The sequence below is a fragment of the Balaenoptera acutorostrata genome, chromosome 20, assembly GCF_949987535.1.
Source record: "Balaenoptera acutorostrata chromosome 20, mBalAcu1.1, whole genome shotgun sequence".
NCBI lineage: Eukaryota > Metazoa > Chordata > Mammalia > Artiodactyla > Balaenopteridae > Balaenoptera > Balaenoptera acutorostrata.
This window is the reverse complement of record NC_080083.1, coordinates 52,508,392-52,523,246: the sequence shown is the minus strand read 5'-3', so window position 1 is coordinate 52,523,246 and position 14,855 is coordinate 52,508,392. Positions and strand designations below refer to the sequence as shown.

Sequence of the window (14,855 nt, the reverse complement as noted above, 5' to 3'; positions counted from 1 at the left end):
GCTCAGGGAAACTTTGAAAGGTCGTGGATTCAGCCGAAGTCTGCATTTCAACCCCAAAGTTTTCTGTCTCTCCTCATCACCTCCCATTGATTTTCTAGAAATTTTGAGGAGACACATATTCGGTTTATAGTTTCTTAGCTTAAATTTCTTTTCTCCTTTTAGACCTCTTAACGGATCATTTGGCTCTCAGGCTTTGTTGGGGTTGTGTGTGTGTGGAGGCCAAATAATTTAAATACCAAAGCAAAACAAACACAAACAATACAACTTTTATAATTCAAAAAATAAAAAACAGTTTTTATAGGCCGGTTATGATCTAGTTCTTGCTGTTTGCATTTCAAAGTGAAGGATTATCTGGGAAATATTGGTATTATGTTGGTGGTTTTGTATTCTGTAATTTTCTACCTGTCAGCTGAATATAGGTATGGCCTTCCTAACTGCTGAGAGAATAAGCCAGAATTTGAGGGTCTTCTGTAAGTAGCCAGTCCAGGGTTCCCCTGGAGCATCACCCCGTGAAGGTCGAGGCTCCGCCCATCTCACTGGGTGACACCCAGTCTTCGAGAACTGAGCCTGGCACCAGCCACACTCGGGCACGTGGTGGCCAACAGCTGCCATTCCTGTTCTCTTCCTGCCAGAGTGGCGCCCCCTCCACAGCATCAGCCCCTTTCTGGTCCTTTCACCCTGGATGTCCAGATCCAGCAGGCCCATCCAGCTGCCCAGCACTCAGAACAGAAGTCCAGGAAAGAACTTGGCGTCAGTGGGTCCACCAGCAGCTAAGCAGTGACACCCCTGTTTGCTTATTGTCTCCTCCACCACTTTAAAAAATCACAACAAAGCTGCTTCCCTCCTGACCGCCAGCCCAGGCTGGCACAGACCCTCTGCCGGGTAAAATGTCAGACGTGCACGTGATCATGGGAGGAAGTGCACAGACCTGGGTCTTGTCTCCATTCACAAAATGCTGCACCCAAGGTGCTGTTTTGAGCCTGTGCCGAAATATGACAACGAACAACCGAGGCTGAGCCTAGGCAGGCTCCTTCCCAAGTGCCAGCTCCGCCCAGGAAGCTGCTCCCTCCAGGGGAGCTCCTGCCATGAGAGGGAGCCTGGAGAGCCTTCTCCCCAACTTCCAGACCCCCCCACTCCTCATTAGTCCCGGTGCAGTTTTGTGACAGCGTTTCGGGGCGGGGGGCGTCCGTGGAGCCTCACTGGACCAGGTGAATGCCTTCCAGAAAAGCAACAGAATATCATTTTATCTAGAGGGTGACATTTGCGGGGAAAATTTTAACTGGGACCTTCCTTTCGTATGAGATTTCCTCAGCCAAAAGCGCTTTTCTGTGATTTTGAAGCCACTCAAAAGCAGCCACCAACCTGTGCTTGTCTTGTAGCCTCAGGTTGTCACAGTGACCACCCACCTCACTTGTCCCTTTGTTCCTTCAGGCCACAGTGAACGCCCGGCCTCAGCGCATCCTCACCACCTCTTCCCTCACTCAGTCGGCACCCGCCAGCCCCACCAACAAGGGCATCCACATCCACCAGGCGGGGTGAGTGGTGGGCAGCTGCCCTCCGGGGTCTGGGGAGGTTCCCAGCACGGCCTCCCCCCGCCTCCCCCTCCCTCTCCAGCCTGCAAGCTCTCTCTCACACGCCGGCATCTTCTCATCTGAGCCCCTCCTAGAATCCTTTCCTACCTTTATCTATACAATTGTGACAGCAAAAGTTGACCTGAACCTGACTCCATTCAGAATTTTATCAGAGAGGGTCCGTGTCTCCCAATGAGTGACCAGCAGGGTGGAACCCTCCTCTTAATCAGTGTTCACAGAGCTGTGCACTGGATCTCAGGGGAGTAGACGTGCCCTGCACCCTCCTGGAGCCTACTCAAAGTCCTGACCGAGCTTGCCTCCGGCTGCGTTGGTTTTCAGGGGAAGATGGTTCTTAGAACCTGCGGGCAGAAGCTAGAAGGGGTCCTTAATTCAACATCAGCAGCTCAGGTTTGGAAGTCACATTGACAAGCCATGCGATTGAGAATGGTCCGAGCTGGTGACCCTGGGCCCATTCGCAGGATCTGGGAGTGGGCAGTACCAGGGGAGGTTGCTTTGGGGTTGCTTTCAAAGGAGTGGGTTCTGGGTAAAACACAGTGTTTCTTCTTCCCCGACGGCAGAGGCTCCCCGCCAACATCCAGTGCAAGCAGCTCCAGCCTGACCAACGACGTGGCCAAGCAGCCCGTCAGCCGAGACCTGCCTGCAGGCCGGCCGGGCACCACAGGCCCCGTGGCGGTGCAGTACACACCCCACTCCCACCAGTTCCCCCGGACACGGAAGATGTTCGACAAGGGCCCAGACCAGGTACAGATGTGGTTTTAAACACTAACTCTAATGGGCTTGGGTGCTGGAACGTTCGCTCCTGAGAGGAGAGGCACCACCTCGGGCGACGGGGTGCACGTGGCCTCGGCCCGGGTGCGGAATGCGGGATGCCGTGAGCCACCAATGGCTCTGGGCTCCTCGCCCCCACGTCTGGGCAGATACCACAGGGTGTCCCTCTTTCTCCTGCAGCCCCTTGTTCTGGGTTCACTCTTGGCAGCTTCCATGTAACAAGCAGCACATGGGCTGATTGGCTTTTTCCCTTCTCAGTCAATAGCATTTGTCTCCACTGAATGTGGCAGCTGCTCCACAGAAGCACTTGTTCTGACAGGTTGTTTGCTTTTTCCATCAGCATTCAATTATGCCCCGTAGGTGGGTGTGGTCTCAGCCGCTAAGTTAAACGAGGCCGTTCAGGAGAGGGAGGAATTGGCGTCCTTGTTTGTCAGGGTTGTGGGAACACATAACAGGGTGGACACAAAAGCTGGGGCCTCGCGTCTTGTCCAGACTGCTTGCCGCTGTCCCGGCCAAGCACAAACGGTATAGCGAGGGTGTTCTGGATGCGCCAAGGACGCGTCTCAGCTCACCAGTGACCGGCAATTTTAACAGGAAGGTCACGGCAGCCTGCACCCTGACTTTGGAGCTAGATGCAGGTGTTGGGGATGGACAGGTGTCCACACCTGCCACCGGCCCCGCCCACCTGGCTTTGGAGCTGCCTGCTCCCCTCGCCTTGATGGCTGAGGAACAAAAACGGCCACAGCGCCAGGTGCCGGGTTTAGCCTCCCGGCTGGACCCTACATGGGGCAGCCAGGCAGGAGCGGCTGGGCCATGATCCGTGGGTCCTGGCCCAGCAGAGCCGCGAGGTGGCGGCAGGCGGCTGCGGTTCCCCTGTCAGGCGGGAGGGAAGACCCTATCGCTGACCCCATCTGTGGGATTTTCCACCCAGCGCGTCTCCCTGGGTAGCGGGGGCTCCTCTCTGAGGCACTTCTCATGCCCGGCCACGTGCAGTGAGGCAAACCCCTGCTCTGCCATCCTGGCCCCCATTGGTTCTGCAGCGGGGAATAAACTGAACCATTGTCCCAGTGAGCAGAGCCACGTGTTTTAAGTTTTAATGCTTAGAAGTCCCAGCTGGCCCGAGCTCTACGGTGCTCTTATCCAGGAGCCACAGGGTAGGCCAAGGTCCTATGTGTATGACTGGCCTGGTGGGAGCGGCGGCCCTGGGACCAGGCAGCAAAGGACTCGTGGGGCGCTGACTCAGCACCGATGGCGAGTGTCAGGGACTCTGCAGCCCAGGCCACCTCAGCCGGCCCTGGGGGTTGCTCGGCCTCTGAGCGCAGACTCGGAGCCCTGTCCTGACAGTCGGGGTTCCTTGGGCACCAGGACGCAGAAGTGAGGGGACCACGGAGATATTGCCCTCAGAAGCCTGACCCCTGTGCCTTGGTCTCCAGGGATGGACTGTCTCGAGCTCACAAAGAAGTTCGGGGGTGACGTGACTAACTCTGTTTCTGTCTTCTCCTCCCCTCCTCCTTTCCAAATGCCCCGAAGACCACTGACGACCCGGATGATGCTGCCGGGCACAAAAGTTTCATCTCGGCCACAATGCAGACAGGGTTCTGCGACTGGAGCGCGCGGTACTTCGCCCAGCCTGTCATGAAGGTAGTGGTGTGTCGGCAGCCCTCAGGGTTTAAAGCCAGAATCCCGTGGCATGCACTGCTGCCGTCTCCTCAGCAAACGCACACAGGACTCCAGAGCCCCGGCCTCAGGCCTGGGTGTCTGAACCCCTCTGCTCTGAGCTCAAAGTCTGATCCCCACTGGTTTGCTCGCTGTGACCCTCGGGGGCCACATTGCTGTGACTCCTAGCAGCCCAGGTGCAGTCGCGCAGGCCCTGCCCTGAGCCGTGGCCCGGGGCAGGTCCCGGCTGCACAGGGCCCTGCTATGCCCACTGGCCTCCTGTCCCACCGAGGGTGGCTGTTGAGGGGACGCCAGATTGCTGTCATGGTAGCTGATATTAACAGGTAAAAAACAGTAAAAGAAACAGACCTCACTTACCTGCCTTTTCTGAGCTTGCCAGTATAAAATGTGTCATTTTGTCTTGATTAGCAAGGTCATCCAGGCGGTCCCCAGGCCTCGCTTGGGCCGCTTCTGGCTTTGGGGAGTGTTGAACTAAGCTAGCTGACTGGGGTAATCTGGCTTATTCCGGGACACTGCCTTCCAGGTGTGATGACGTGACGTGTGTCCTTTTGCTACAGACTCAGGCCACACGTTCAGGGTGCCAGGGTGAGACAGGGCAGTGCTGTCAGAGCTGAATCTTCGTGCCCATCTTTCTGCAGGGAGTGCTGCAGGGGTTCATTTTAGACTTTGCTGGTCTAAAGCACGTTCTTACAAAACCACCTTCCTCTTCCCTCATAGATAATGGAAAATTGAAAACTGCAGCTTATTCTTACTTGTATATCAAGCTACATATCCAAGTAATTTCCAGGAAGAGTATTTGGACTCTATTACAACTTTTCTCTGGCCTTCCTGTTTCCCTGTAGCGATACTGATTTTTGTCAGTTACAACACAGAATAACGTTTGTCAGTGCCTGAAGCAGGTGATAGAGTTCTAATTTATCAAGCCCCATTGCTGAAAAGGAGAAGCACTCTCTCAGTAGCGAAAATTAGGATCCACGTAAATGTCCAACAGGAGGAGAATGGTTAAAAAAGGATGAAGTATTTGATACGATATTATTGGAGCTATTAAAAAATAAAGCTTTAGGGCTTCCCTGGTGGCGCAGTGGTTGAGAATCTGCCTGCTAATGCAGGGGACACGGGTTCGAGCCCTGGTCTGGGAAGATCCCACATGCCACGGAGCAGCTGGGCCCGTGAGCCACAGTTGCTGAGCCTGCGCGTCTGGAGCCTGTGCCCCGCAATGGGAGGGGCCGCGATAGAGAAAGGCCCGCGCACCGCGATGAAGAGCGGTCCCCGCACCGCGGTGAAGAGTGGCCCCCGCTTGCCGCAACTGGAGAAAGCCCTCGCACGAACCGAAGACCCAATACAGACAAAAATAATAAATAAATAAATAAATAAATAAGAAAATCCTTAAAAAAAATAAATAAATAAATAAATAAAAAAAAAATAAAGCTTTAAAATTAGTAACATAAGAAAATGCTCATGATAAAATTTCTTTAAAAGGGAAAAAAAACAGGACGTAAACTGGCCACAGGATGGCCATACTTTCTACACTTAGCACGAAGTACCTTTATAATCAGGAAAAAAATATATTAAAGAAATGACCCCAAGAGATCATTGAGGCCTGTTACAGTCAACCAAGTGTGTTGTCCACGCCAGGGTCGGCCTGCTCCTGCTGACCTGTCCGCCCGCAGACAGGACATCTCGGGCTCCTCTGGCTAAGGAAGGAGGGAGTAGGCAAACACCGGAATTTGTCCCAGGAGACAGTTCATCACTGGTGCTGTAGGTAGCGAGTTGTCCTTTAGATCTGTGGTACATACCATCTGCTTGAAAGTTAAGAGGGTTTAGTCTAATAGTAATGGAAGTTCGGTTTCGTTGATACAGTCTCCTGCTTAACGTAAGTGCGGTCAAGTGACTTGGACTCTAGGTGGTTGGTCTGCCGTCTCACTGAAACAGCAGTGACTGTAAGTCTCGGAAGCTACTTGGTGGCATGCTGAGCGGCTGTCCTTGAAGTCTCCAGGGATGCCTGTTCTCAGTCATCTACCGGTGGGGAGAAGTGGCATAGGTAATCCAAAACACGTTTCTCTTAAACTTAGAAATGAACTTGACTTTTCCCTAAGGATTTGCTTTCCTTTCCTCAGCACCAAGTACTCAGAGTGCAGGTGCCCTCCAGGAGCGCACGTCAGCTGACCGCGGAGGGGAGGCTCCGCAGGCAAGGGCTGCGGTTTGTGGGGACCTCTACTTACGTGTTTACGTGTTTCACTCAGATGCAGACCCACAGCCACCACTGGAAAAGGCGAAACAAAGCTGCAGGGACAGAGAACAGAGGGCAGGGTGTTGGGCTGGGGCTGGGGGGAGGGCTTGACTACAGAGGGCACGTGGCAGTTTGAGGTGTGGGGGACTGTTCAACATGCTCACTGTGGTGGTGGTTACATACTGTGCCCAAAAGGGTGAAATTTAATGCATGTGAACTGTATCTCGGTCACCCTGATGCTTTACGAGAAGTGTGGCCAGATGATGGAAATGCCTATATTTGGGTATCAGTACCTGCAGTGAACTCTGATCTGCACTTCAGAGCTTTTTCCTTGGCAGTCAGTGGTCTTCACCCCTTAGATGTCGTGCCCAGAGGTGGCGGGTTGAACCGGGTCAGCCCACAGCCAGTGCACACCCTCCTGGCACTGCTGACCCCGTCATTGTTTGGGGAGGGTGTTTGTTATTCAACGAGGTGAGAGGCAAGCGCAGAGGTACTCTGTCCTGCCACAGAACTCGCTTTGTTTCTGGTGGGAACCCAGGAAGCTCGGTGTCTGAGAATTTAGCATTGACATCATGAGCCTTCCCCAGGGTTCGTGCTGCGATCCTGATAGTCACGTGCCTGTCATGAATTTTATCCCGTGCACTTGGACCTCTTTAAATTCAGACACACTGAGGGTAAGACCCAGCCCTGTGATTCACAAATTCATCATATGAGAACCTGCTCCACGTGGAAATGTCCGCCCTCAGGCTTCTGCAGACCCTCTGGTCTTCCTTTGTTTCCAAGCCCAGCCTGCCCCAGTGACAGGCGAGGAGTGAGGGGGACACCCTCACCAGCCATCAGCCGCCGGCTCCTCGGGAGGCTTCAGGAGGCTTCAGCACCGTAATTGGTTTCTGTTTGAGGAGAAGCCAGGAGGTGTTAGGAATCCGAGGAGTGTCGTGATCCTAATCATGTAACACTATTTCCCACACCCACGTCCCTCCAGCTCTGCTTAGAGGAAAGCGCAGCACAGTCTGGGTCTGGGCTTTTGTTTAGTCAGAAGCTTTTGTTCAGCCTGCAGAGCCATGGGGGGAGGGGAGGAGCACATGAGCGGATGATTAAGAAAGGCTGAGTGGGAAATCGTCTGGCTGGTCCCTCCGTCCATCCTTGTGCATCCCAGCCGGCCAGCGCCGGCTGCTTCTCATGGCCTCTTCTGCTCTCTTGTCCTCTCCTCGTCTCTCTCCACCCTCACCTCCCACACTGTCCCACTGCTCTCCGCCCCTGCTTGTCCTAGTGCTTCATGGTGATTATCCCCAAGACGATGCATGCACTGGTTCCTGGGCTGCGGTTTAGTTCAGTTCAGTTCTGCAAGTCCTTCTCTGAGCTCAGCAGAGCCTGCAGGCCCGTGGGACTGCTCCCGGGAGCACCACGCTCTGCTGCTTAGGACTCAGCCCAGGGCAGTGATGCCCGGCTGTGCCGTGGAGGTCAGTCTGTCTGTGGCCCCAAGGCACGTGTGGCCGCACTCCCATGTGCAGCTGCCTCCCGTCCCCCTTCCTTCCTCCCACCTGCCCCCACCATGGGGAGTACAGTCCAGAACTTCATGCCTGCCTGTCCCACTCCCCTCCTGCTTGTCTAGACCCTTCCTCTAATTTATTCCCGCAGAAACGAGAGATTCATTCAGGTGCAGTCTCAGTCTTTTCATGTGGGGTTTTCTTATTATTGTTCTACGTTATTGGTTATTTGTTATTTGTTTTCAAATAATCTCTGGATTGTCATGAAACAAAACCAACTGGTAAAACCCACCGTCTATCCCAAGTACCTTTGTGGGGTTATGTCTGCAGCACTAACTGTGCTCTGGAGGCTCTGGGTGACTTTTCTTCGGTTGTCTCCATGTCAGGATATCTTTGCTGTTTTGCTGGGTGTAGTTTTGTGATTTTTAAGAGAAAAAAAGACAGGAGTGTAGCAGTGAAATGCTGGAACACAGAGGCCTCGGCACCTGTGCACAGGGACGAGGTGAGGTTTGGGGTTGTTCATTTGTGATCAGAGATAACACAGAGCATTCTAGGAGAAGACACGAAAGTGCTCCATGACCATTTCATGTAATAACTGCCTAAAACGTGAGCTGAACTCCTCTCCATGTAGACGTCACCTCATTTCTCAGCCACACTTACACACAGGCACGTGCACGTGACCACGCTCACCGTCCTTCATCCTGATGCTTTCTCCAGGATGAATATGGGCTCCTTCTGCCTGTGTGGTGTTACCTGGCTGAGTACAAGGCTGGTAAACTCAGCCAAGAGGAAGTAGGGTTTTTCCTAGTTTATTTGATTCCTTTTGTATTTGGGATTTTACAACTCTGAGTTTTCAAGCAGGGAACCAGAGTTAGCCAGATTGACTATGTGATTAAGGAGATGCATCTTTTTTACATGACAAGTGATTGTTATGAATAAAGTAGACTTAAATCCTAACTTATTATTTGCTAAGTGTGGCCCTCTCCTAGGCACACCCATCCGTAGCCCACATGCACCCACGCCATGCACACACGCCAGCCATGAAGCAAGAAGGGCCCTTATCCAGGAAAGGGGACTGTTCCAGCATCCATATACTTCACGTGCAGATAAACTCCGTCTCTTGAAAGCTGATTAGGGAGGGCAGAAGTTCTCTGGCATAGGGTCGAAGCTCCTTCCTCAATCTCCACCTATGTGGAATCCGATGCCAGCTTCACCCTCTGCTGCATTAGGTGGAGTGGGGTGGGCAGCAGCTCCCAGAGAAGATCCCACCCTCAGGCCCGGCCTGCCTCTCACAGCTGTCACAGGGTAGCCATGCCCTGGCTGCTGTCCTCTGTCACTTCTCATGAGCTCGTTCATCTTCTAACCAGATGCCTCAGTTCCCTTTGGCATCAAAGAATAAAAGCAAAAGTCTCTGAGCACAGGCCATCTTTTTCTGATTTTGCATTTAAGGGTAAGAAGGAGCAAATTCAGTGTCTGGCACAGCAGGGCCCTTTGTGTCCCCTTCTGCAGAAAACACCCAGCCCTTATCCCTGAACCTCTCCTCAAAATCTGTCTGCTTTTAAAGCAGCCCTCCTGCTGCCCTGTCAGAGTGCGACGGTTTCTGGCTTCCACGGTTGGGCCGTCGGGGGGGGGTGGGTGGGCAGGGGTTTCCTAAGTCTCCATTCTGCATCCCCATGCCGGCCAGCCCTCCCCCCACCCGGTCCCAGGTCTCAGAGCCTCTAAGCCCAGCGGCCAGCAGTGAGCAGCACTCCCAGTGTAGAGAGGGAAGCTGCTTCGGGGATTCAGTGACCAACCTCTGACTGTAATGCTCTGCTCTGGACTGCGGTAGGGCACTGGACACTGGGCTGACCAGAGAACCCAGATTCTTTAGCACCAGTGGAGGAGGAATCGTCTTATCTGGAAATAACTGTTTTTTTATTGTTGAAGATCCCGGAAGAGCATGACCTGGAGAGTCAGATCCGCAAGGAGCGGGAGTGGCGGTTTCTGCGAAACACCCGCGTCAGGAAGCAGGCGCAGCAGCTCATCCAGAAGGGTAAGCACTGTCCCCAGGGGCCACCACGGTCGTTGAGCAGGCGCCCACCCGCCCTTGTGCAGGGGAGGAGTGAGGCTGGCAGAGATGCTCGAGGGAGGGAGGAGTGCCAAGGTGGGGCACCACCTGCCTGCCTGACAAGGCCTGGTCCCAGGAGACTCTGTGCCTTTGACCTCAGGGAGACTTGGAAGCTCTCTGGGATCATCATCCAGGGAAGCTCCGGTCTTAACTGGCAGCTTCTGGACAATTGTGTCTTCTGCCTTTTGTCGTTTCCAGAGAGGAAGGAGCAAGCCCTCCTCAGGCCCTGGGGTCCACGGTGGGGTGGGCCTGTGTCCTCCCCGTGGGGACAGAAGACAAACACCAGGCCCTGGTTGTGTTTACCTGGACCCCACCAGGCCCCCAAATAATTGCTCTCTTTCACCCAAAACTGTGTATCAGTCACATTTCGACCAAACCTTTTACTAAATTTGCCAACAGATGCCCAAACTGCCCACTTTGCATGCCCCCCAGCCCCACCCCACCCCCACCCCTGGTGAAGTGGCAGTGAGCAGCGTGGACACGCGGGCTGCCACAGGGAGGGCTGCTGGGCCGCGGGTCCTCCTCATCTTGGCTGCAGCAGCCCCCCAGGCACTGAAGCAGGGTGGGAGGGGGCAGCTGAGGGCCTCCACCCTGTGATCAGGACGGGGACAGAGTACTGGGCCCCTCACCACCCCCCAGGGACGAGCCTCTCTCCTCCCCCTCTCCCAGCAGTACAGCCCCCGCTGACCCGGGAACCAACCCAGTCCCACAGCTGTGAGTGCACAGGGCGTGGGCTGGTCTTTTGGCTCTGCCTGAGCCCTCATCGCTGGGCCAGCTTTGGGCGGTGGACGAACGCTGCCGGGTACCGCACAGAGTGGATAAGCAGGCTCTTAACGCTTCTGTTGAATTATTGTCGTGACCTTGCCTCCCTGTCCTGTCAAATTCTCTTGATTATTACGGGTTACTTTTTAAAGTTGAGGGTGAGAACCCATGAGACCGTCCCTGCCTGCAGGCAGCCTGGAGTCAGGGTCTCACCCCTGGCCCGCCTGCCCAGGCCCGGCGCACTCCTTGGCCCACTGAGCACTTCCAGAAGCAGTGCTGTTTCGGAAGCACTTCCGCGTGCATTCACAGTGCTCTCCGTGAGATGCTTGGGTCACGTTTCATTAATGTGCGGTCACTTCTGCTAAAACCAATCTTGGTTGTAACTCGCCTCTATGAAAGCACTGTCACAGCTGGATGTAAAGCCTCCGGGGATGTGGAATTCAGAGTCTGCAGCTTTCTCCAGGAGAGAGCGAGCCGCCCAGCTTGATAGAAGCTCTCCGAATTATGGGGTCAAGGGCCTATTTTCTTGGAAGTTGGTGGTTCTTTAGAACCCCAGGCCTATGGACAGGGACAGCAGAACAAATTGGTTTCCCTGTACCCATGGACGCAAGCTGGGAGCCAGTCTGCTGCACACAGTCGGACATCTGAAGGTGGTGAAGGCCACACTCTGGGCTGGTGTTGCTGGTCAGCATTCAGCAGGGAGTGAAATTAGAGCCAGCCACTCGAGAAACAACCAGGGTTTCCAGACAAAAAAGAAAAACAGTATCTCTGTAAATTAGGGTCAGGGGTTCTCTTTTCCAGTCTTTGTGGAAAAAAAGAGGTCTGCTTGTCAGACACACACTGAGAGGAACTGCTGAGCCGCTGGAAACCTTAGCAAGTGAGCTTGCCGACGGGAGCATCACTGCCGGTGGACGTGGGCAGGGAGGACAGGGCCGCTAGAGAGGCCACAGCCTCCTCCGCTACCTGCCGCGCTCAGAGCCTGGACTCCTCATGAAACTGTGGTTTTATCTGAGGCCAGCGGTGTGCTGGGAAGGCTGTGAACAGCAGAAGGATGGGAATCATGCCTGCGGGCCAAGCAAAGTCACCAGACAAGTCAGCGAGGCCCCGGGAGACGAGCTGGGAAAGTTAATGCTGCCTTTTCTATCCGTGACCCCTCTGGCCACCCCCAGTGACACCATGACTTCACCATCATACATGGATCTCTGTATGTGTGCAGAACACCTGCAGTGACTCAGGACCTGGGTGTCCCCTCATCTTTCCTGGGTCAAATCACGCCCCTGTCCTGGGGAACCCATGGCTGAGGGGGAAGGCACCTCTGGGCAACAGTTAAACCCTCCGGGACCTGTTTGCCTGTTAGTTTAACCCCGTCTTGATTGTTGAGCAGTTTTCTGTGTTAGTTGTTTTAGCAAAGGGAGGCGGAAAAGGACTGAAATCGTGGGTGACAGCAGCTCTCCCGGCCGGCGCCAGGTTCACGAAGCATGAGCAGCGCCTCTGTGTCACCCAAGACTTGCGTCCAGCCACTGAGGAGGGGGTGACTCCGGGGCCTGAGTGTCACGAGGGCTGCTCACCCTCCACGACGTGCAGGGAAGAGGGGCCACCACGCCTGGCTCCTCTGCATGAGCCTGTGTCATTCTCCAGAAATGTGTGTGAACCTGTCTGATGCTCTTAACATTTTTATCCTCTTTTCGTTGTTCTTCTAACGCTCCTTCAGGGCCACGAGGGTTTTTTCCCAAGTGGCTGTATTGGGGCCTCGTGAACAAATCCCCGTTCACATCCTCTGTGTGACTCGATCATCTGCCTTTCAGTCATTTCAAGGTTCCCACTTTCCAGACTGGAGCCCCCTCCCCAGGGCTTTGGCTGGATTGCAGACAGCAATGGCCAGACCGAGGCTTCAGCCTTGGGTCTCAGTTACGAATCGCAGCCTTACTGAGCTTTATTCCAAAATCTTTGGCGCTCTTTTCCTAAAACCTTAACCAGTGTGCACTGATCTGAGTATTGCTGACGGGTTGTCGCAGTTATATATCGAATGCTAGCCGTGTCCAAGCAGAGGCAGGGCCCTGCTGTCGGGAGCCCACCCCTGCACTGTAACCCCTGCTTTCCTCTGGGCCCCTCCAGGTCCCCAAACATTAGGGACTCGTGTCGGCCTTGGTAAAATACATCATTGACATTTACTGCAAATTGAGACCCATAGTCGTGTGTTGCCCTTGGCAGGTATCACAAGGCTGGATGACCAGATATTTCTGAACAGGAACCCTGGTGTCCCCTCCGTGGTCAAGTTTCACCCCTTTACGCCATGTGTGGCCGTCGCTGACAAAGACAGCATCTGGTACGTGGGGCACTTGCGGGGCTGGCCTTTCAGCTAGAGAACAGGTAGCCCCGGGGGGTGTGGGCAGGATTTCCCCCTGCACCCTCCTGGTGTGGAAGCTCCTCAGCCCGGGCCTTTGGGCTGTTTCGGTGGGGGCAGAGGGGGTGTGGCTGAAAAACTTGCCGAGAGACGTCCCTCCTCCTGGTGTTGCCCACACCCTCCCAGGGTTGCAATTGGCCACGTTACCACGGGTGTTCCAGAGGCCTGAGCACGGTTATGTGTGGGCCGGCACGGGAGCTTCTGGTACTGAGATGGGGCCATTCCTGTGCAGTGAACAGAGACCGGTGCACAGGGGCTCATCAGGATCCCACAGTGACAGGACATGTGAGGGACCCGCTCGTGTGCAAGGGCAGCAAGTGCGTGAAGGGAAAGTGTCAGTAACAAGACACCATGTTAATTCATAGTGACCATTGCCCTTATATCACTGAGAAAGTGCCCACTTGATGGGAGAGAACCATGGAGACGATTCTTTTTATAGCTGATAAAATGGATAGAATTCTTACCTGTTTCTTATTCCTCTCCTTTTTTATACATAACGTAAAATTTACTGTCTTCTCCGTTTTTAAGTGTGCAGTCCAGTGGCATTAAGCACATTCACCTTGTTGTGCAGCCATCACCACTGTCCATCTCCAGGATTTTTTCATCACCCTAAACTGAAACTCTGTCCCCGTGAAACACTGACTCCCCCTCCCCGCTTCCCAGGCCCAGCACCCCACACTCTACTTTCTGTCTCTATGAATTTGTCTATTCCAGGAACCTCATATAAGTGGAATCATCTAGTATTTGTCCTTTTTTGACTGGATTATTTCACTTAACAAATCAGGTGTCAGAACTTCCTTCCCTTTTAAGACAGAATCATAGTCCATGTGTAGGGACCACATTTTGTTTCATCCTTCATCCACTGATGAGCACTTGGGTTGCTTTCACCCTTTGGCTGTTGTGAGTGACACTGATATAACCTGGGTGCACAGTGTATACCCAGAGGTGGAATCCTGGCCAAACGGTAGTTCTGTGTTTAGTTATATTGAAGAACCACTCCTGTTTCACATGGCAGCTACACCATTTTACGTTCCCACCAGCAGGGCACAGGGTTCCAGTTTCTCCACATCCCTGACAACATTTGTCCCTTTCTGTGTTTTTGCTGGTGGCCGACCTGGTGGGTGTAAGGTGGTATTTCCTTGTGGCTTTTGTTTGTATTTCCCTGATCACTAGCCTTATTCCTCTCTTATTCCCTGAAGTTTTTGGGACTGGGAGAAAGGGGAGAAGCTGGATTATTTCCACAACGGAAACCCTCGGTACACGAGGGTCACGGCCATGGAGTATCTGAATGGCCAGGACTGCTCACTCCTGCTCACAGCCACAGGTGAGTGGGGTTTGCGTGGTGGGCACCTAAACCCCAGTGCAGAGGTGGCGGGGGACAGATGCAAGACCCCAGCACGAATTGGCACAAAGCTTCCTGTGACCTCAATTGTTTCTTCTGGCAAAGGGGACTAACCACTCCCAAGTGGAGGCCTCCGTCATTAAAGGCACACCCGTGGGGAGAGGTCCTGCTGGCAGCCCTCCCCAGGAAAATAAAGTCCAGCCCCAGCCCAAAGCCAGCCCCCTGGCAGACATCAGGCTGGGGGGGGGAGGACGAAAACCCAGAGTGGTGCGGGCAGCCAGTAGGGTCAGTGGGGGGTTTGAGGACAGATCACACTGAGCCTCTCTGAGCGCCAAAGAGGAGGCAGAGAGGGTGATTCCCCGGGCGCAGACACAGCAGAGGAACCAAGGTCCCTTCAGGAGTCGGGTCCCAGTGGAGATGCAGCACAAGGCTGGAGTTCTCCAGCAGGGAGGCTTTGCTTCTCAGCAGAGATCAGGCAAGTGTTTC

General features: G+C 54.1%; 1 protein-coding gene across 5 annotated transcripts in view; it reads left to right on the top strand.

The window, feature by feature from the left end:
• The window catches only part of RPTOR (regulatory associated protein of MTOR complex 1), a 347,491-nt gene that overhangs the window by 315,528 nt on the left and 17,108 nt on the right, over positions 1-14,855 (top strand). For 3 of the 5 annotated variants that reach the window (XM_057536142.1, XM_057536141.1, XM_057536140.1), the window contains 6 exons: positions 1,432-1,535; positions 2,150-2,333; positions 3,891-4,004; positions 9,681-9,786; positions 12,835-12,949; positions 14,227-14,351. In XM_057536142.1, coding sequence (XP_057392125.1) covers positions 1,432-1,535; positions 2,150-2,333; positions 3,891-4,004; positions 9,681-9,786; positions 12,835-12,949; positions 14,227-14,351 — 748 coding nt within the window. The remainder of the gene's footprint in view (positions 1-1,431; positions 1,536-2,149; positions 2,334-3,890; positions 4,005-9,680; positions 9,787-12,834; positions 12,950-14,226; positions 14,352-14,855) is intronic. The other 2 variants (XM_007185837.3, XM_007185836.3) reach the window with 1 other exon arrangement.